The sequence below is a fragment of the Xyrauchen texanus genome, chromosome 6 (genome assembly GCF_025860055.1).
Source record: "Xyrauchen texanus isolate HMW12.3.18 chromosome 6, RBS_HiC_50CHRs, whole genome shotgun sequence".
NCBI lineage: Eukaryota > Metazoa > Chordata > Actinopteri > Cypriniformes > Catostomidae > Xyrauchen > Xyrauchen texanus.
In genome coordinates this window covers 14,278,941-14,299,337 of record NC_068281.1, presented here as the reverse complement: position 1 = coordinate 14,299,337, position 20,397 = coordinate 14,278,941, and the positions used below count along the sequence as shown (strand labels likewise).

The 20,397-nt window shown below is 44.0% G+C and overlaps 1 protein-coding gene across 1 annotated transcript; it reads right to left on the bottom strand.

Annotated features, from left to right (window-relative positions):
* Positions 1 to 2,589: 2,589 nt before the first annotated feature.
* LOC127645218 (cerebellin-1-like) lies at positions 2,590 to 20,339 on the bottom strand. Its single transcript, XM_052128767.1, has 4 exons — positions 20,226 to 20,339; positions 18,748 to 19,342; positions 3,503 to 3,622; positions 2,590 to 3,420 (listed from the first exon to the last, which is right to left on the bottom strand). Exons 2-4 carry the CDS (start codon positions 19,042 to 19,044, stop codon positions 3,223 to 3,225), a joined length of 615 nt encoding a protein of 204 aa, XP_051984727.1. The 5' UTR covers positions 19,045 to 19,342; positions 20,226 to 20,339; the 3' UTR covers positions 2,590 to 3,222.
* Between the last annotated feature and the right edge of the window lie 58 nt (positions 20,340 to 20,397).

Below are 20,397 nucleotides of genomic sequence, written 5' to 3'. Positions count from 1 at the left end.
TGGTGTAAAAACGTCTGAGTGCTGCCCTCTTCAGGTTGAACGGTGGCTACTGCAGTTGAATTTTCCTATTGGCTGTTTGCGGTACTTCGTGAGGTAAGCGGTGACAGCTGACATAAGCAGGTTCCAGCTCACCACGCCCTTGGTACGAGCTACCACGCCCATGGCAGTATAAAAACCATCTCGTTTCTCAAAACCACTGTAGCGAGTCAGGAGTTGGAATTGCGAGTATTGAAAACGATCAGGATAGAGTATTTTAGCATCTATTTAGCATAGCATTTATATAGTTATTTAGATTATTTCGTGTAGCCTAGGTAGTTAATTAGCATATTTGTTAGTGTAGTATTGTTAGAAGCATAGTTAGTTAGTAGCATAGTATTAGCGTCAGTTAGGATAGCTTCAAGTTAGCGTAGATTATCTGTATTTAGTACAGTGGTCAGGATGGTACGTAGGTGTAATGTTGCTGGTTGCAACAGCACTGCTGGACTGTATTGCTTTCCATATAGACTTGGAAATTAGGCACCAGGGGTTGCACGTCCTTGTTCTGGAAGACCGCGAGTTCCCGCCTAGAGCTGTAGGAGTGTGCAAACTGCATTTTACGCGGGATTGCTTCTCCAACGCAATGGAGGTGGAAATGGGCTTCTCCAAACGGCTCGCGCTGAAAAGCGACGCAGCGCCAAACGCTGCTCCTCCTGCATGGACTCCACCACCTCAGCGGCGTCTTGAGGTGAGTGATCATATATATTTGAATCACAATTTATGGTTAGGCTAAAGTTAATCCTCTGGGGCCGACAAACGCGCGTTCGCGATGCGGGAGTGTTAAACGTATTGCACTCTTATACATTGTATTACGGTATTGACTACCTGTATAGTTTTATTTGGAGATATGGTTTTGTACATGATGACGTTACGCTTTACGTCACATTCTTCTAAGTTGAGAGAACAGCTAACTGATGTTATGTTCAAGTGAAGCTTGCTAAATAAAAATCCTGCTAAAAGGATAAACATCACTGAACAGCGTTTCGTTTGTTTTTCCTGCACGCGAGTGAAGGTGAATGCGCGCTCGGATGCTCAACAGGGAGTTAAAACCGCAGTTTGAGCCAGCGGCTCGAATTGATATGGCTCCGGCCCTGTGTCCAGACAATTCACCCTCCTCCACTTCAGGTGAAGGTGGGGGAGAAAGGTCCTCGACTTCAGAAGACCGCTCCGTGGCAAAGCTACTTGCGTACTCCAGTCACTCTCCATTTTAAGAGTCTGACAGCAGCTGTCAATTAATCTGTCACTACGGGTCTCAGGTGCACGCCCCATTAAAACCCCCAAACAACCATAAAAGCGATGATTTAAACAACTTTACTGCCCAAACAATACTCAAGTTTTAACTGAATAATTATTTAGTGCTTTAAAAATAGTATAAGCTCAACATTTCTGCCTTTAAACCCGCCAAGAATTTGTCCCCATTCACTTCCATTGTAAGTGCCTCACTGACACCTCGATTTTTGCTGTTTTATATATATATCCATTTCAATTGAATAACACATTTCAGTCTAATTGAATTGAATAGTCTTGAAGAAAATGTCATTACAACTTTTTGCATTTTGTAAGATTTGTACATTTTATTTGGTTAAAGATTAGGTAATTCAATTAGATGGAAATTTGTTATTCAGTTGAAATGGATCCATCTTAAAAATAGGCTAAAATATTTTTTTGAGTGTAATCAACATTATGCCACAAATGCTGTCAATTGAGTTTAACTTGTATTAAATATTCCTTTAAATGTTTTAAACATTTTATTGGAGTTTTTCTTTATATTACTAAGTTATATTGTTTTGTGCATATTGTCTAGCCACTGTATTTTGTATTTGATCATGTTTGAATGTCATGCTTGCAATTTTTAAACACATTTCTCTTAACCATCAATTAAGTCTTCCATGCACAGTTAACAATTTACCAATACATCACTGGAATACAATGTACTAGTTCCCTAATTTATCCCTTTCTGCATCCTAAACAAAGAAAGAAAAACAAAAATTAGGAAATGTCTACATCCAAATAGGTATTTAGCGTGATCATTTTTAAAGTATCACGAACAGTAGGCTTTGATGTAATTTTTGCTTTTTTTTGCTCTCATTCTCTGTATTGTATGACCTGCTCTCTGTCACCACCAGTATTCAGTGCATAATAATTTCCCTGTGCTGCGTGTGTTAGTAAGTGTGTATGTGTTTGAGAGAGTGTTTAAACCAATATAGCGTAACTTATTGATTCTGACAGCCCACCCTGCTTGGGACTCCATTGGAGTATAATGTACACTAGCACGTCTGCTTGCCAAAAAACTCCATCTGCCTTTGCTCGACCGGTGGTACCGTTTGTATCCGTTATCCATTATGCTAGGCTGCTATCTGTGGTGATTTATGGTTAACCGTGCCAGCTCTGATGCTGAGAGCTATATTTACAAACAGCTGCTGTTATAGGTGAAATACCTCATTCAGAAAGGTAACACAGTATGAGGGAACAAAAAAGGGAGAAGCTTCTCAAGTAGTGAATAACATATACCAGTAGTACACATCTCAGAATGAAGAGAAATATTAGTGCTTTTTTAAAGAATACAGTTTAATAAGACTTCTTTTTGCAAAGCTTGAGAATATACAGATACAGTTCAACAAGCAGGCAAACATGGACAAGAAAAAACAACTGAAACCACACATGAAAATGAAATGCATAAATTAAAATATATTTTTATGGCAGTTATTTCTGTTCGATTGTATACTTCTATAAAGGCCAGTCAAACACATTAGCATAGTATCAGAAAGTTATAAGTTATATTTGATTTGAATAAACTTCTCATTGTCTGTGTTTGTCTGCTCTCAGCAAAAATAAAACACAGAAGAACATACATGATTACTGATTTCCCATTTTGTGGCAGCACTTGAAATTCTACTATCATTTACTCTCCCTCATGTTGTTCCAAACCCATCTGACTTTCTTTGTTCCACAGTTTTTGACTGCGTCTGTCATTCTATCTACAGTAACATTTCCATCTGTGTTCCATGGAACAAAGAAAGTCATGAGTTTGGAACAAAGGTGAGTAAAAAATGTCATTTTGGGGTAAACAGTCCCTCCATAGTGTAGCATCCTGCCATAGTGTAGTATATCCCCTCTGTAGTGCAGAGTATGCAACCCATCCACCCTTCTTCTCCCAGCTCATCTCTTTCCCAACATGATCATCCTTTACAAGGGGAAGACCAGAAAGCCTGAAAAGGTAGAGTACTTCCAGCCTCCCATCAAGTTGCCCCTCTCTAGTTTGAGGTAAGCCTTGTCCCCTCTCTCCATGATAACGAGCCCAGCATTAGTGGCTGCTTCCCGTGTCACATCTTGGTCTCCAGCAAAGGCTGAGATCATTGGCCATCCATTCAGCATCAAACTCACCTAAGAGGGAAATATAATGAGAGACTCCACTGTATTAACTGCTGTGAGCCTTTGCCTTGGACAATACCATGACTTGATGTACCTGTATGGTTTGTCTGTTGTATGCTTTCACCACATGGAAACTGAAGCTGTACACCCCTCGCCTTGGAGCGAGGAAGATACTGCTCTCTTGGTCAAAATGACCACCCGTATTCACCAAGATCTGACAAAAACAGACAGATTAAACAGACATATTCTAAAAACAATGCATTTCAATGAATTTTCCAGACATTTTTCATTAACATTTTTAAAAATAATTTTCATTCTGACCGATTTATCACTTAGACTTTTGTTTTGACCAGTTAATTGAAAAGAACTGACTTAAAAGAGTGATTCACTGACAAATTGATCATCATGCTTGTGAAAAAGATTTTATACCTTAGCAATGTCTATGATTAAACATATTAGAGCAGAGAAAAAAATGTCCATGACTGGTCAAGGCCTGGAAAACTCACGTTTTAAAATTCCCACATATTCCCTGGTTTTCCACAGCCATGGGAACCCTGTATATATCATTATAAAACCCCTGTTGAAAAGACATCCAAGCCTCCAAGATGGTTTATGCTGGTTTAGTTGGTATAGCATAACTATGTTGTTCAGCACAAAATGCTAGTCAGTAAGCATGGTTTTTCTAATGAAGCTAGTTTGACAAAAGGGAAGCTTGTCAAGTGTGTTTCACCAAACATTATTACACATCTCAGGTCTTGAGCAACTCGGCAATAATATCTATCACAAATGGATCTACAAAATGCCCAGATAGTTTCAAATTTTCAAAACATTTTCAAGACAATTAAAAAATAATAGAATAGAATATATTTTATTTTTTATTATATAGTTTTATTTATTTATTTTAATTTAAAGAACAGGATTTATTACTTCAACACTGAAATTTCATGAGACACAACTAGCTGGCAAACACATATTGAGCTACACATTACACATAAGGTACCCAGGTACTTATTGAGTCTAAATAGATGCAAAACTTACATAATTTCTATAGTTCACCCAAATGGCAATAGCCAAATCATATTGGTTATGTGTTACACTTGCTTTAGTTTACTTCCACGTTGCTTTTTCATCAAATAACAATGTCATATGTAAATCAAGTCAATCACTGACACATCAGCACCACCTTGAGTAAGAAATAGCACATAAAATATGTATTTTATGTGTACATGCATTTTTGTATTTTCTAAATTTTTAGCATTGAAGTATCAGCTTTACGGGTCAAGTACAGATGTTGTACTGCAAATTTCAGAGGCAGGGGTTGTAAAATTTTATTCATGGTCTATTTTATCCATCCTATTAGTTCATATTTCACTGATAAGTAGAATAGAGCGCAGAGCATGTCTGGTGACATTTTGCCTACGCACATACAGTGCGCGGCTGCACGTGCAGAGAGCAAGCGGGTGGGCAAGAGAGAGAGAGCAACATTCTAAAAATTCAGAGAAGAACAGCTACTAATGCATGCCGGGCCAAACTGATACCCCCTAATTATACGTATTGAAAAACTATCCCTCAAATTTTGGACACACCTAAATTCAAGTTCCCCTAACATGCTTCAACATGAAACCCAACAAACAAACACCAGTTTCAGACCAGCACTGCTGAACAAAACCATATCAGAATAACCCAAATCATAAAAGAAAGCAATAATTCATATTTGGATCATTGGGAAAATGAAAGTAAAACCAAAGCAAACTGGAATGTTATCAGGCCTTAAACAGAAAGTATAATCTAGCAGAATATCTCCACACTGCAAGAGATCCAAAATAGAGACAGATCCTCTCCAATACAGACTCAGTGATCACAGTCTGGCCATTGAAAAAGGCCGACACAGACAAACATGGCTTTGAAAGGAAGAACGAGTCTGTGCTCACTGTGACACTGGTGAGGTCAAGACAGAGACACACTTCAAATCAAATCACTTTATTGTCACACGACCATATGCTCACATCTCCTTCACTATGAGAAATGTACAGAGGGGAGAGAGAAATACTTTTACAAACTCTCAAACCTCATGCCACAGTTTTCAGCAGAAACAGATCAAATGCTTCTGTTACAGGGGAAGGACAATCATGCATCAGTTGCAGCTAAATTAATTTTTGAAGTGCACACTCTTAGAAATCAATCACTGCCTTGTTGTACTTCATTCACAGTATTTATTTTATGTTCATAATGTCTTGTTAAAAGCTTATTTTATATTGTATATTGAATACTGTTATATCAATTTTATTTCATTTTATTCATTACCTGGCACCTTATTTTAATTCTATTTTTAATGTTATTTGTTACAGTTTTATTATTATTTGTCTTGTCATTATCTACTTTGTGTAGTAATGCTTTGGCAATATTGTATGTAAACACAATCATGCTAATAAAGTACTTTAAATTGAAACTGAATTGTGTGTGAGAGAGAGCGAAAGAGAGATTTTTTTTTTTAAAAGGCTGCACACTTAGTGTGCTTCTTAAACGGAAGACTGCTCAAGCACACTTAGTCTTCTGCTCTCTGTCAGAATAATCACATAAGGACACGTGAACACGAAATCTGGTGGGGAGTATCAAATACACAGAATGTGTGAGAGTCCTAACTGCATGTCAATATGAAGAAAGCCAAATCTAGGACATTTATAGCCAATTTTGAAATCCCGGCCACATGCTTTTTTCAGGTCCAAAAATAAAGGACGTATGGTCATCCTAGTATAGTGGCATTACTGCAGCATTTTGATTGTGTTTATTTGAAGTCCCACAGACACCCTACACCTACCCCTACCTTACAATAATTAACCATTTACTACAGTAACCATAGTATCACCATGGTATTTTCTAGTAAACTCATAGTAACCAAAAAATTAAACATGGTAACTATTAACAACTATTAATAACATGTTACTGTTGTAACACCATGGTTATTACTAGGGCCGTAGCTAGTGGGGTGAAAGGTGGAAACGATTCTAGGGGCCCCACAACTAATTCTAAACTGCATTTGTTTAATAGGAAAGGGGCCCAGAGCAATATACAGTCAGGGGGCACAGAATACCTTGCTATGGCCCTGGTTAATACATTAGAACTATGTAGTTTCCAGCAAAACACATTGTAGTAACCATTATTACCAGGGCTCAGTTGATGGGGATGTGAGGGGAGTGTCCCTTGTTGCAAGAAATAGCAAAAAGCATCCCCCTTGTAAAATCACCATCCTACCTTACCATCCCCTTTAGGTTAATTTGGCATGTATTACTTAGCCCCATGCAATTATAATATAAAATGTTCTACGTTTGATAAATAACAGATTTTAAATAATGGTGATTTGCTGGTCAAAATTTGATTTCGACATGTGTAAAGTTGCCTGATTTAAAAAAATAAATAATAAATCTTGTCATTTGAACCTAGGAAATATTTTGGCAGAGTGACGCTTTAGACACGCAATCTAGCAACCATGAGCACGCGGGCTCTGTCTCCACTGCGAAAATGTGCAGGTTTTCTGAAAACTCTGACAGGTAGGCCTATGTCAAGAGTTTAGCGATTGGTTGATTTGTCCTTCCTAGTGTTCACATGAATGTTACGCCACTGAAGGTAATGCAAGTTTTCGAAAGATTCACGTATTTTCAAAAATGAGAGAATATTAGAAGGAAATCTTTTGTCTTTCTTTAAAAGACAGAGAGAGAACAGAATGTAAGATATCGCTATGTCAAGTGTACAGTTACAGCTTTTGTGTGTATAACAACTTGTGAAACCACTGTTTAAGCATCCTTCATAGAAACAGCCCAAACATCCTTTACTTGTTCGGTTATTGGAGTAGTAAAAATGCGTGTCTATAACAGTGGGCGAACGATCTAGAAATAAAACGTTTTCATGATCATATCGGGGATTCTTTTCAAAGAATGAATCATAAAATACAATAACAGAGGGTAACAGGTGCATATTATGGCCATGTTTCCTGAGAGTCAATGAAGTGAATCACATTTTTGTCCAGATCTATTAAATTAAAATAGCCTACATAAAAAAAATGCAATTAACACAAACCATTTACTTGAATAGATGGAGCACATTTTCATATTTTCAAGTAATAGTGATATTTTTTCTGTGGCTTAAAGTAAAAAAATATAATGTGGTGTCCAGAGACAGTAAACAAAATCTCATTAAAGTCTCATTAAAAGCTGAAATTCCCGAAAGAGAAATGTTGGCATGACTAGTGCAGAATAATCTTTTTTATTGTTATTTCTTAATTAAAATATTAAGCAGTGAAACAATTGTGTTTTAAAATATTATTCATATTTATAAACGCATTTGTCCACCAAAACAAAGTTGTGACACCTTTAGACCCTCAAGACTGAGCGTGAATTTTTAAAAGCATCTGATATTTATTTTGACATTTTTAGAAAAAGGCACATTTTTTTCAAGTCATGTGGTGTAAAACGAATCGGTTACTAACGTAACCTCGGTTCTCTCTAGATGAGGAAACGAGTATTGCGTAAGCTAGCTTACGCTACGGGAAAGATTCATCTTTTCTGAGATATTGAAGCCAAAAAATTATCCTTAATTTTGTATCCATTGTCAACGCAGTGCAGCAGCTGCAGACCTTGAGCGGGCTAGCTAGCGAGCTCATTGGTTGCTCTGCGGCAACTGCTGCAGCCTATAGACGAGCTTGGGCGAACTCGCATCCAATGAGAGGCGTCCGCGCGCTCAATGCATCAAAGCCCGCCAAAAAGGGCGTGACTAGAGTGCATATAAGCGTAGTTCGTAGGCTGGAACCCTGGTTTTCATTGAATGAAGCGAAAATCGTTCATGGCGCGAGCACGGCCGGTTACGCAATACTCGTTCCCTCATCTAGAGAGAACCGAGGTTACGTTAGTAACCGATTCGTTCTCTTATGAGAGGTTCTCTCGTATTGCGTAAGCTAGCTTACGCTACGGGAACCCTTTGTCAACGCCGTGCGCGCCAAGCATCCACTGCATGAGCCCCAGGGAATTAAGGGGGACCCGGGGGAGCCCTTGTGAGTGGGGAATTAATATTTGGCCGGCAAGAGTGCGGGCCAGTGTGTGTGTGTGTGTAGTACATAAGCACATAGACAGAGCGGCGGTGCCGGTCTGTGTGGACTGTGTCCCATTAATGCAGCTCACCAGGGGAGCTGTAGCGTATTAAACCGCTAGCAGTTTAGCCTGCAGAGCGGGTACTTCCAGATTGTAAAATCTGACAAAGGTGGAGGGGGAAGCCCAGCCCGCTGCCACACATATGTCGTGAATGGAAATCCCGCTGGACCATGCCCACGAGGAGGCCATGCCTCTAGTGGAGTGAGCCTTAATGCCTAGCGGGCATGGTAGGTCTTTTGACGCATACGCGGCAGCAATAGCGTCCACTATCCATCTGGACAGTGTCCGTTTCGAGGCGGCGAGACCTTTGGTGCGCCCTCCGAACGAAACGAAAAGCTGCTCGGAGCCTCTGAAAGATGCGGAGCGCGCAATATACAATCTCAGTGCTCTGACTGGGCAAAGGAGATTGGCGTCGCGTTCGCTATCAGATGCTGGTAGCGCCGACAAGGAAATGATCTGTGCTTTGAAAGGAGTAGCGACCACCTTGGGGACGTAGCCGTGTCTAGGCTTTAAAATGACCTTGGAGTCACTTGGTCCAGACTCAAGACACGCAGCGCTGACAGATAGCGCGTGAAGGTCTCCCACCCGTTTAACTGATGATAGGGCAGTTAGAAAAACGGTTTTAAGTGAGAGGTGTTTCACATCCACGGATTGAAGCGGTTCGAAAGGGGGGGGCTTTCATAGCTTCGAGAACTATAGAAAGGTCCCAGATAGGAACCGATGGGGGGCGCGGAGGGTTCATCCTTCTAGCTCCCCTGAGGAAGCGGATGACCAGCTTGTTTTTACCCTGTGACTGGCCGGGCAGGGGTTCAGCGAACGCCGCGACGGCCGCCACGGACACTTTGAGCGTGGATGGGGATCTGCCCTTAGCCAGCAGCTCTTGTAAAAACACAAGCAGCGGCGACACCCCACATGTCCGTGGGTCCAGGTCTCTGTCGGTGCACCATTTTGAAAACAGACCATTTTGACGCATAAAGTCTTCTCGTGGAGGGGGCTCTAGCGTGTATGATGGTGTTTATTACTCCTGGCAAAGCGACGGGTAGTCGTTGATCACCCACGCGTGTAGCGCCCAGCGCTCTGGGTGGGGATGCCAGATCGTTCAGCGAGCTTGCGAGAGGAGATCTGCTCTCACTAGGATGGGCCACGCCGCTGTCAGTGACAGCTGCGTAAGCTCCGGGAACCATGTTTGATTCTCCCAGCGCGGGGCTATGAGGAGCACCGAGTGGCGCGTTTCCCTGATCCTCTGCATTACCTGTGGCAATAGCGAGACGGGAGGGAAGGCGTAAAGCGGGCGGTTGGGCCAGTCCTGGGCCAGCGCGTCCTCGCTTCGAGAAAAATATTGGGCAGTGAGAGTTCTCTTCTGACGCAAAGAGGTCTATCTCTGCTCTGCCGAATATGCGCCATAACGTCTGGACTGTTTGAGCGTGCAGGGACCATTCCCTGGGGAATATTGTCTCTGGACAGTCTGTCTGGGCCGTCGTTCAGGTGGCCTGGCACGTGCGTCGCCCTCAGCGAGCGCAGGTGGCGCTGGGACCAACTCAGTATGCGTTTCGTCAGATGGAAGAGGTTCCTGGATCTGACACCGCCCTGACGGTTTAGATAGGATACCGCAGACCTGTTGTCCGAGCGGACCAGGACGTGGTGACCCTGAATGATCGGGAGGAAGCGCACGAGCGCATACTCGACCGCTATCATTTCCAGACAATTTATGTGAAGGAGCTTTTCCTGAACTGACCATAGGCCAAAAACCGGAGAGCCCTCGCAGACCGCGCCCCAACCCGTGTTGGACGCGTCTGTCGAGATGACTTTTCGGTGAGATATAGCTCCCATCATCACTCCCCGCTGATACCACTCGGCCACTGTCCAGGGCTGCAGAGCTGAAATACAGGTCTGAGTCACTCTGATTGGCTGGCGGCCTGTGGCCCAAGCCCGGCGAGACGCGCGGGTGTTTAGCCAATGCTGAAGCGGGCGCATGCGCAGTAAACCCAATTGAAGTACTGCTGCGGCTGAGGCCATGTAGCCTAGCACTCTCTGAAATTTCTTCAGAGGTATGAGGCTGTTCATCTGAAATGACGCGGCTAGTCGCTGCACACGGCGCGCGCGCTGTGTAGATAAGCGAGCCGTCATTGCCACTGAGTCTAGTTCTATTCCAAGGAAGGACATTGTCTGACTGGGCTGTAGTGAGCTCTTGGTCCAATTGACTGCAAGGCCCAAACTGTTCAGATGACTGAGGAGAACTGTCCTGTGAGACAGAAGCTCCGTATGTGATTGTGCCAAAATCAGCCAATCGTCCAAATAGTTCAGAATTCGCAAACCCTGACTCCGCAGGGGTGCGAGCGCCGCGTCCATGCACTTCGTGAAAGTACGGGGTGCTAAGGACAGGCCGAACGGAAGGACGGTGTATTGATAAACCTGGCCGTCGAGGCGAATCTCAAGAATGGCCTGTGACGGGATTTATCTGAATCTGAAAGTATGCATCTTTCAGATCGAGAGAAATAAACCAGTCCCCTGGCGCACATGCGCGAGGAGTTTGCTGGTTGTAAGCATTTTGAACGGTCTTTTTGCAAGCGCTTTGTTCAAAACCTTGAGATCTAATATTGGTCTGAGGCCGCCGTCTTTCTTGGGGACAAGAAAATAACGGCTGTAAAACCCCGACTCGCTCAGGGGAGGCGGCACTCTCTCTATGGCCCTTTTGCACAGAAGGTTTGCTATTTCTGATCGAAGCATGCACGCTGCTTCCGTGTTCACAGTAGTTTCGAGCCGCGCTCTGAAGCGAGGAGGACGGCGATCGAACTGTAGCAAATAGCCCTGTTTTATTGTGCTTAACACCCATTCGGATATCCCTGGAATATCTTCCCACGCTTTGAAGCATAATGTTAGAGGGTGAGTGGCCAAATCGCTCTGATTGCCGCACACAGCGCGCTGAACAGAATGTGTGAGTGCGCTTACTGTGCTTATGCTGGACTGCTCGCAGACAGCATGGACAGGCTGTTCTGTGAGTGACTTCCCGATTGAGGTGAATGGGGAAAGAGTCACGTCTGTTAAGTGATACGCAAGCATAGTCACGGGCACGGGACTTACATACAGAGAAGTGTTTGCTGGCCGTGTGACAGAGCGGGCAGAGAATGGGCGCGCGCACGTATTCGTGAGCGCATTTATTGACTCTAACACTCGAGTGGTTCGTAACCGCTTTTGAGTGTGCTCTGATGGGGACACAGAACGTGTAATGCTTGTGTGTAGAGGTAAACACTGGATTGTGGGCACATTTTCTACACATAAGGCTGGTCGTGTGACAGAGTGGCCAGAGAATGGGCGCGCGCACGGATTCGTGGGTGCGTTTATTAACCCTAACACTCGAGCGGTTCGTAACCGCTTTATGTGAGTGTGCCGTGATAGGGCCACGGGATGTGTAATGCTTGTGTGTAGGGGTGAACACTGGATTGTGGGCACATTTTCTACACATAAGACATGTTTGCTCTCTGGTATGGACACGGGATGTGTAATGCTTGTGTGTAGAGGTGAACACTGGGTTGTGGGCACATTTTTTACACATATGGCATGCTTGCTCTTTACCAGATTTATTTGGGTCGCCGTGAAAACGGCGTTTGAGCGCAGGCAAGCGGGCGTTAACACCGGCTTGTTGGCTGCTGAATCTACCACTGTAGTAGCCTGAAGGAAGGGGACTGACAGGGGGCGAAGCTTTGATGGTGGTCCGGCCGCAGCGGGACTGATCCGTCGTTTTGTCAACAAAGCTAGGAGGACTTCGGTTGTTCAGGTTTCAGCGCAATTCTAGTCCGAGGCCCGCGGGGGGGCGGCGGTCTGCGGCGGCTGTCTGAGCGCGATCGAGGGCGGGCGCCCTGTCGACGCTGAGAAGTCTGGCTTTGTTGAGCTGGGCGCTGTGAAGAGGCTCGTGCAGGAGGCTCACGTGGGCGGCCTGCAGAGGAGCTAGCGCGACGAGGCAGAAAGAGATTCATGGCTTGTGTGGCTTTTTGGACCTCTGAAAACCGGTCAATGATACCACTCACAGCGGAGCCGAAGAGACCGGAGGAAAGAGCGGTGCGTTGAGGAACGTAGAGCGCTCTGCTTCTCCCATGTCGGCTAGCGTTAGCCACAGCTGTCTCTCGGTCACAGTCAGCGCGGCCATGCACTTCCCTATAGCTTGGGCTGCAGCTTTGGTAGCACGGAGGGCGAGGTCCGTAGCACTCCGTATGTCTGCAACCGCCTCTGGATGCCTGCTTTCCTCATCCCACTCCCGCAGAAGGTCCGCTTGGAGGATCTGTAGGACGGCCATAGAGTGCAGAGCAGATGTAGCTTGGCCGGCGGCGGAATAGGCGCGGCCAACACAGGCGGAAGTTGTTCTGCAGGCCTTAGACGGGAGCACTGGTTTAGACTGCCATCTCGCGGAGGGCGGGCAAAGGTGTGCTGCTACCGCATCCTCGACCGGAGGAATGGAAGCGTAGCCCTTCTCAGTGGCGCCGTCCACCGTCAAGAGAGGTGGAGACGTGGGATCGGACCCTGGCCGAGAAAGGCGCGTTCCATGATTTGGAAAGCTCGGCGTGGAGTTCCGGCAGGAAGGGAGCGGCCCGGGTAGCGGGTGCTGCGCGGCGGCGGCTCTGTAGAAAGCAGCCGCGAAGTCTGTTGGGTGCCTGCTCAAGGGGCGGTGACCACTCGAGCCCGAGGCGGTCGACGGCCTGTGTGAGGAGGCGTGTTAGTTCCCCTTCGACTCCAGCGCGGGTCCTGCTGGATTCCTGGGCCGAGAAGGAGGCGTGTGAGCCTGACCACTCCTCGCTGTCCGAAGCCATGATGGAACAGCCCTTATCCTCCGCTTCTTCGTCCGAGATGGCAGCAGAGCAGCCGCTCGGCGGCAACTGCGCGTCCCGGGTGGGCGGGGAGGGTGAAGGCGATGCTCGAGGAATGGGCTCCGGCGAGGCAATCGCTTCTACCACTGTTTCCGGCAGCCTTTGAGAGCGGCGCTTTTTTCTGCGCGGCTGAACGGAAGGCGGCGCGGCGGCTTTGGTCCTGAGCGCTTCGAGTCGAGCCCGCAGGGTCGACATCGGCAGCTCCTCGCAGAGATCGCATCCGCCTTCGGCGAGGGCGAGCTCTGCATGCCCCAGTCCCAGGCAGAGAGCGCAGATGATGTGGCGGTCTCCGGTGCTGAGAGGAGCGCGGCATGAGGCGCAAGTGGAGCGAGGCATCTTAAAAAAGACGCTCGTACTCTTTTGTGAAGTTCTTTAAGAACTAGCTTGCTTTTAAAAAGGATACGTCGCCGGATGGTGTAGCTCGCAGGACGGCTGAAGGTGGCGAAGACGGCCGGCTTCTTCGAGCGCTGTCCACGCTTGCTTGATGCCCCTCGAACGGCGACGCGGCTTCCGGTTCAGTGATGCGAAGAGCTTCCCTGAAGAGATGAAAATCAGGGTTCCAGCCTACGAACTACGCTTATATGCACTCTAGTCACGCCCTTTTTGGCGGGCTTTGATGCAGTGAGCGCGCGGACGCCTCTCATTGGATGAGAGTTCGCCCAAGCTCGTCTATAGGCTGCAGCAGTTGCCGCAGAGCAACCAATGAGCTCGCTAGCTAGCCCGCTCAAGGTCTGCAGCTACCGCACTGCGTTGACAATGGATACAAAATTAAGGATAATTTTTTGGCTTCAATATCTCAGAAAAGATGAATCTTTCCCGTAGCGTAAGCTAGCTTACGCAATACGAGAGAACCTCTCGTAAGAGAACTCAAACACTTCTACTCCAGAATCCTGCTCTCAGTTTGAATGATGAAACCACACTCTTTGATGAGTGGGCTTGCGCGAAAAACATTGTCACTCGTAGCATCACTGAGTGGAACATGAACAAGAAGGCCGAGTCTGAGAGATGGACAGAATTTTTTGGGAGATGGAGAGCAAGTCCATCAAATTCAGAGTCTTAGCCAAGGTCGTGGAGTTTGTTTTATGCCTGCCGGGGACATCTGCATCTGTGGAGCATGTGTTCTCATTAATGAACGCAGCATGGAAACCAGATAAATCTCGACTTAGTGTAACAGTCATGAAGGCAATTCTTTTCTAACACCTTAATTTTGGACTGGACAGCTCTGCATTTTATGATAAACACAAAGATAAAATGCTGCCAGCGAAAAGTACAAGGTGACAACAGTTACAGATGCAGATGCACCCTCTACTTTGCATTGAACTGTGCCTAGGTAAGGATTCGTTAATTTCATTTTTGCTGGGAGGGGGCTGTCCCATTTTCCACAAGCAGGAATTTGGTCACCCTAAATCAAACTAACTTTTGTCTATATTGGAATGTTTCAATCTTATACAGCATGTTGATTTTGCAACTCACCCCAGGGGTTATATACTGGATCTTATTTGTACATCTGGCTTATCTAATGTCTCTCTTTCTGGCTCTGACTCTGCTTTCTTTGACCACAAACTTTTAAAGTTTAGCTTCAGTTTTCCAATATCTACACCATGTATAAAAAACTGCTTTCCTACCATAAAATCAGCACTGTCAACCCCTCATCTTTGTCTGATTCTATAAGTGCCTCTCCTCTCATACTCTTTATTATATCACTGTCCATTAGAGATCTGTTATATCTATAATGGTGCTATTTCTAAATCACTTCAGAAGCATGCCCCTGTTTAGACTAGGAAGGTTTCCCTTCATTCACGCCTCACCCATGTTCACTCCTGTAAACTTGACCCTGCTCCCATCTCTCATTTGATTAATTGTTGTCTAGCCTCTTCCCAGGCACGGATTTAGGAAGCAGAGGCCCCTGGGCACAAAATCTTGGAGGCCCCTCCTCCTCCTCCTCCTCTCCTCTTTTTCTTTTTCCTTTCCTCCTTTTTCTTTAGTTAAAAACAAAAACACCAACTCCATTTCTTGTGATGTTAACTGTGACAGCAAAAGAGATCTATAAATATCTATAAAACAAAAGACAAAATGGAAACTATCACAGAACAAAATCAACAGAATGTATTGGAATAAAAGCAGATTAAAATCTATGAAAATACAGGCTAATAACATAACTAAGAATAACTATAGTCATGTCTGTACACTCTGTTTTTTTTTTACGGAGAAACAGATGATCGACGATATACTAGGTTGTAACGTGACAGAGGCTGGTAGCAGAGCAATCAATTCAGTGAATTACACTGCGCAAATCAAAAGTAATAGTACCCACCGGCACCGGATGAAGAAGGATTGACAGTCTCCACAGAATAAAATATTCATTTTATTTTATTTTTCGTGTTCGCATTTATGAGGAAAAAAAATTTTACGGACGTGACAGTTCTCCGTTACGGACGTGACCGCTCTGAAAGCGGCACTAAAAGTAAAAGAATGCTTTAAAACGTTTTCACAGAGACCTCAAACAGAAAGCACAAAGCCTTTCTTTAAAGGGAATTTCGTTTTGTATTCATTTAAATTTTCATTTTAATCAATGTTTCATCAACCAATTCCCTAGATCCGGGCATCTAATAATCAGGGTTTTTAATAAGGGGAAAAGGTAATAGATATGCCTACATTTTGAGGCGGTCAAACTGGTAATGCACGTCACCGCCGGGTCTCTGCCGCCTTCAGCACCTGCTTCGGTTTCGGTCTCAAGCGGAGTCGGAGACTGTGGTGGTGGGGAGGCATTTGAATGGGTGTCTGTCACTCCAGGCGGGCTGGGGTTCTCTGTCTTGTGGTGCTGGTGCTGGTGCTGATGCTCAGGTTCATCTAAAATAGCAAAGCTGGATATTGTGCTAAACTCAGCATCACCGCAGGCGCCGGCGCCGCCAGGCTCTTTATTTTCGTCGAGCCGACTTTTGAAAAAAGTAGAGATGGCTGGAATATTACTCCTAATTAAAACCTCTCTGCTATCCTTCTCCTTTTTAGCTTTACGTTTTGTGGCTCCGCTGCTCCACCGTTTTTTATCCATTTTGTTTGTTTTTTTCGATGTCCTCAACTCTCTGTTTTTCACACTATCTTCTACCGCCTGTTTTGCCGCTATCAACAGTTTCCGCGGTAACCTGACTCCTCATCCGACACAGCCGAAAAACTGATCATGATACTTTTTTGCGTGTAAATAAATTATTGTTAACACACATACGCACAATTACACACGCATTCATGAATTTTAATTTAATTTAATACTAATAAAAAAATTACAAAAAAGGATGAGGCCACACAGTTAGTGGGGTCTTGGAGGCCCCCGGGCACCGGCCCAATCGGCCCGGTGGTAAATCCGGCCTTGCCTCTGCCACAGTTCCAGCAGAAAAACTGCTGCTGTAACCCACATTCTTAAGATAATTTAAATTCTAATAATTAAAAGCCAATTTTAAATTGGCCATTTTTTGCTAAATATATGAAAAAGTAGTGGCCTCAGAATTGCAGTCTTACTTAAATAATCTATTTAATATTCTAGTGGTCTTTTTTAATCTTTCCAGTCTGGTTTCCGTCCACCATACAGCACTGAGGCTCCTTTTCTACGTGTCGTTAATGATCTTGTCTATGGATTCTGAGTCTACAAACATCCTAATTCACCTTGACCTAAGTTCTGCTTTTGACACTGTTTGCCATTATATTCTCATCTCTCGAATCTCTGAAATTGGCATCACTGGTTCAGCTTTATCCTGGCTCACTTCTTACCTTACTGACAGAAAATTGTTTGTCACTATACAAAATTACAAATCTATCACTGCTCCTCTAACACAAGGTGTTGCCCAGGGTTCAGTTATTGGACCATTACTATTTATTATTTACATGCTTCCACTTGTTGACATCATATGTAAACATGGCCTTCAATTTCATTGTTATGCTGATGGCATTCAAATTGACCTTACCACCATTTCTGACACACCATCTCTCCCTGACTCACTCACTGCATGTACTGCTAGGCTAAAAGTATTGGCAGTAACATACATTTTGTGTTTTACAAAGTTTGCTGCTTCAGTATTTGTAGATTTTCTATGGTATACTGAAAAACAATTATAAGCGTTTCATTAGTTTTAAAGGCTTTTAAAAAACTACATTTATGCAAAGAGTCAATAATAGTGTTTACCCTTGTTCTTCATAACCTCTGCAATTCGCTCTGGCATGCTGGATATCAGCTTCTGGGCCAAATGCTGACTGATGGCGATCCATTCTTGCCTTATTAGTGCTAGGAGTTGATCACAATTTGTGGGCTTCTGCTTGTCCCCTTGCCTTTTGAGGATTGAACACAGGTTCTCATTGGGATTAAGATCCAGGGAGTTGCCTGGCCACGGATCCAAAATTTCAATGTAATGGTCTCTGTGCCACTTTATTATCACTCTTGGCTTGTGACATGGTGCTCCATCATGCTGGAAATGCACGGATCATCACCAAATTGCTCCTGGATCATTGGGAGAATTTGCTCTTGCAGGACGTTTTGATACCATTCTTTATTCATGGCAGTGTTTTTGGGCAGAATTGTGAAAGAGCCCACTCCCTTGGATGAAAATCAACCCCACACATTGATAGTCTCAGGATGCTTCACTGTTGGCACAACACAGAACTCATGGTAGCGTTCACCTTTTCTTCTCCGGACTATCAATTTTCCAGATGTCCCAAACAGTCAGAAGGGGGCTTCATCTGAGAAAATAACTTTGCACCAGTCTTCTGCTGTCCAATCCTTGAACTTCCTGCAGAATTTCAGTCTGTCCTTGATGTTTTTCTTGTAGAGAAGTGGATTCTTTGCTGCCCTTCTTGACACCAGGCAATTGTCCAAAGGTCTTCGCCTCAGTGTGCGTGCAGATGCACTCACACCAACCTCACTTTCAAGACCCAGTTGAAAATGTATCTATTTGCAGTACACTTTCAGTAACCTTTTTTTTTTACGTATCTTGAATTGTTTATCATGTTATGAAATTAATTTCTGAATTGTACTTATGTAAAGCGATCTTGTGCGTAGGGAAAGGCACTATATAAATCCAACTTTTTTTACACTATTCAAACAAGAAAGTTTGAGGAATGCTAAATACTTGTGGGCATAATATAAAAAAATGGATGAGGTACAGGGGGTGGATAGAGTTCTCGGGTCAGTAAAGACCTGAGGAATGCATTAAAGGTTTAAGCTGGTTAAGAAGTCTGGTAGAGACAATAGCAAACCAGCAAATGAAACACAACATATGCTGTTCACAAGCAAAACTGGTCTTTTCAAAGAGCAGAACTACATAAGTGAATTTGTAAGTGACAAGTTTGCTTACCTGGTCAAAGTAGATGATCATGGTACGGTTGCTCATGTCTGTAGGTTCATGGTTTGTTTGGCGAGTGGCGGAGAAGGCCACACGGCCAGTACCTGAACGCACTGACATACCCAGTGCATTCCCAGCTGGCTCTGAAGAGGGTGTGGAGTCACAGACCACCAGGCATTTACCCTCAAGTACAATGGGCTCTGTGTCATTTTGCCCTCTAACCACCAGAGGGCCTATTAGCAGAAGTACAGCTGGTATTAGCATAGGTAGCCAAGCTTGCCTAGATTTGCTATCAAAGCTTGGCAGCATTTTCTCAACTATTATTGTAATATCTCTGCTGAAATTAGTGGAAAATGGTCCCTGTGATTTCGTCAAGTGATCTGTCTTCTGCAAACTGGTGGATCCACAAAAACTGAGCTGTTATGAACTGCTAAAAGTTAGTTTCAGAGAAGGTTCTAAGAATGCCCTCACTGTTTGTTCGTTTCTATCTGTTTACTGACTACGATCTACTTCTGTGCTATTTTGTTAAATTGTTCGTAGAGGACCAAAAGCAAGGACATCTACATGTTTTTCATCATTCTGAAAATAATCCATCATCATAGACAACCTGTGAGAAGAGACATGGAGAGAGAGAGAGAGAGAGACAAGGTAAGAAACACAACAGGTAAGCTAGTGTGGGTGAGCAGGAAGAGAGGCAGTGAAGGATGAAGATAAGACCACGAGGTAACAGTTTGGATCCCTTTCAGCTGAGGGATGGAGCATCCAGGAGCGAGTGAGAAAAAGAGAGAGAAAAAGGAACAACTCCACTGAGAGACCATCTGTCTTTAACACACTCTCACTTCCCTCCTGACGTTCCACATCACGCAGTGACTCCCTCCCCTACACAAATAATCCATCCCTTTCCTTAGCTCCCACTTACTGACAGAGCCTCCTCTCTCCTCAGTGCCTTGGCACATTACAACGAACAACGATATGCAAATCCTTAAACCAGAAAATATATCTCTTAGTATCCGGTAAGAAGTCTATCTTTCAGAATATGAACCCACAATACATTTATATTAGATTCTGATTGCTAAGACCCACTGCAGTGAATTACCATTCAAATCATGTTTATAGTCTTTATGAAGCGTTGACATTTACAAAGGTCAACTTTCTTTGTGGCTGACCTTGAGGCAAACCTCATTTCTTGTGCACTTTTTCCACATGAACTAATTCTGTTCTTGCATACACTATGCTTTGTTCACAAACTGACAGCATCATTCTGCCAAACCTCCCTTACTTATTCACCATTTTAATTTTAGTAACTTGAAAACCCTATTTTCATATTTCACAACTTTTCCAGATGTACACTTTTTATAGCACTTTACAGTCATCTTAAATTCCAAATGACTATATCACTAAACAACTTAAGGGATTTGTGTTCTCTAGAAGTAACACAAGTTGAGATGACATTTTAAAGCTTTTGTAATAACAGAAAATAGTGAAATCACCTGTGTGATGCAGTGGGACATCCCTCATTTCCCCAGGTGCAATGATTGTGAGGTGTCAGAGATTCTTTAGGACTATGATCCTGACAGCATATAGGTCTCTTTCTACTCATTCTGTCTTCTAAAGACACTCCCCTCTACACTCCACCAGCATCACCTCTCTCTCTCTCTCTCT

Coding starts and splice junctions, on each gene's coding strand:
- LOC127645218 (XM_052128767.1), bottom strand. CDS start 19,044: ATGCTGCCAAGCTTTGATAGCAAATCTAGGCAAGCTTGGCTACCTATG. Junction 3,623..18,747: donor TGATCATCTACTTTGACCAG/GTAAGCAAACTT, acceptor TGTTTTTGTCAG/ATCTTGGTGAATACGGGTGG. Junction 3,421..3,502: donor ACAACAGACAAACCATACAG/GTACATCAAGTC, acceptor TTTCCCTCTTAG/GTGAGTTTGATGCTGAATGG.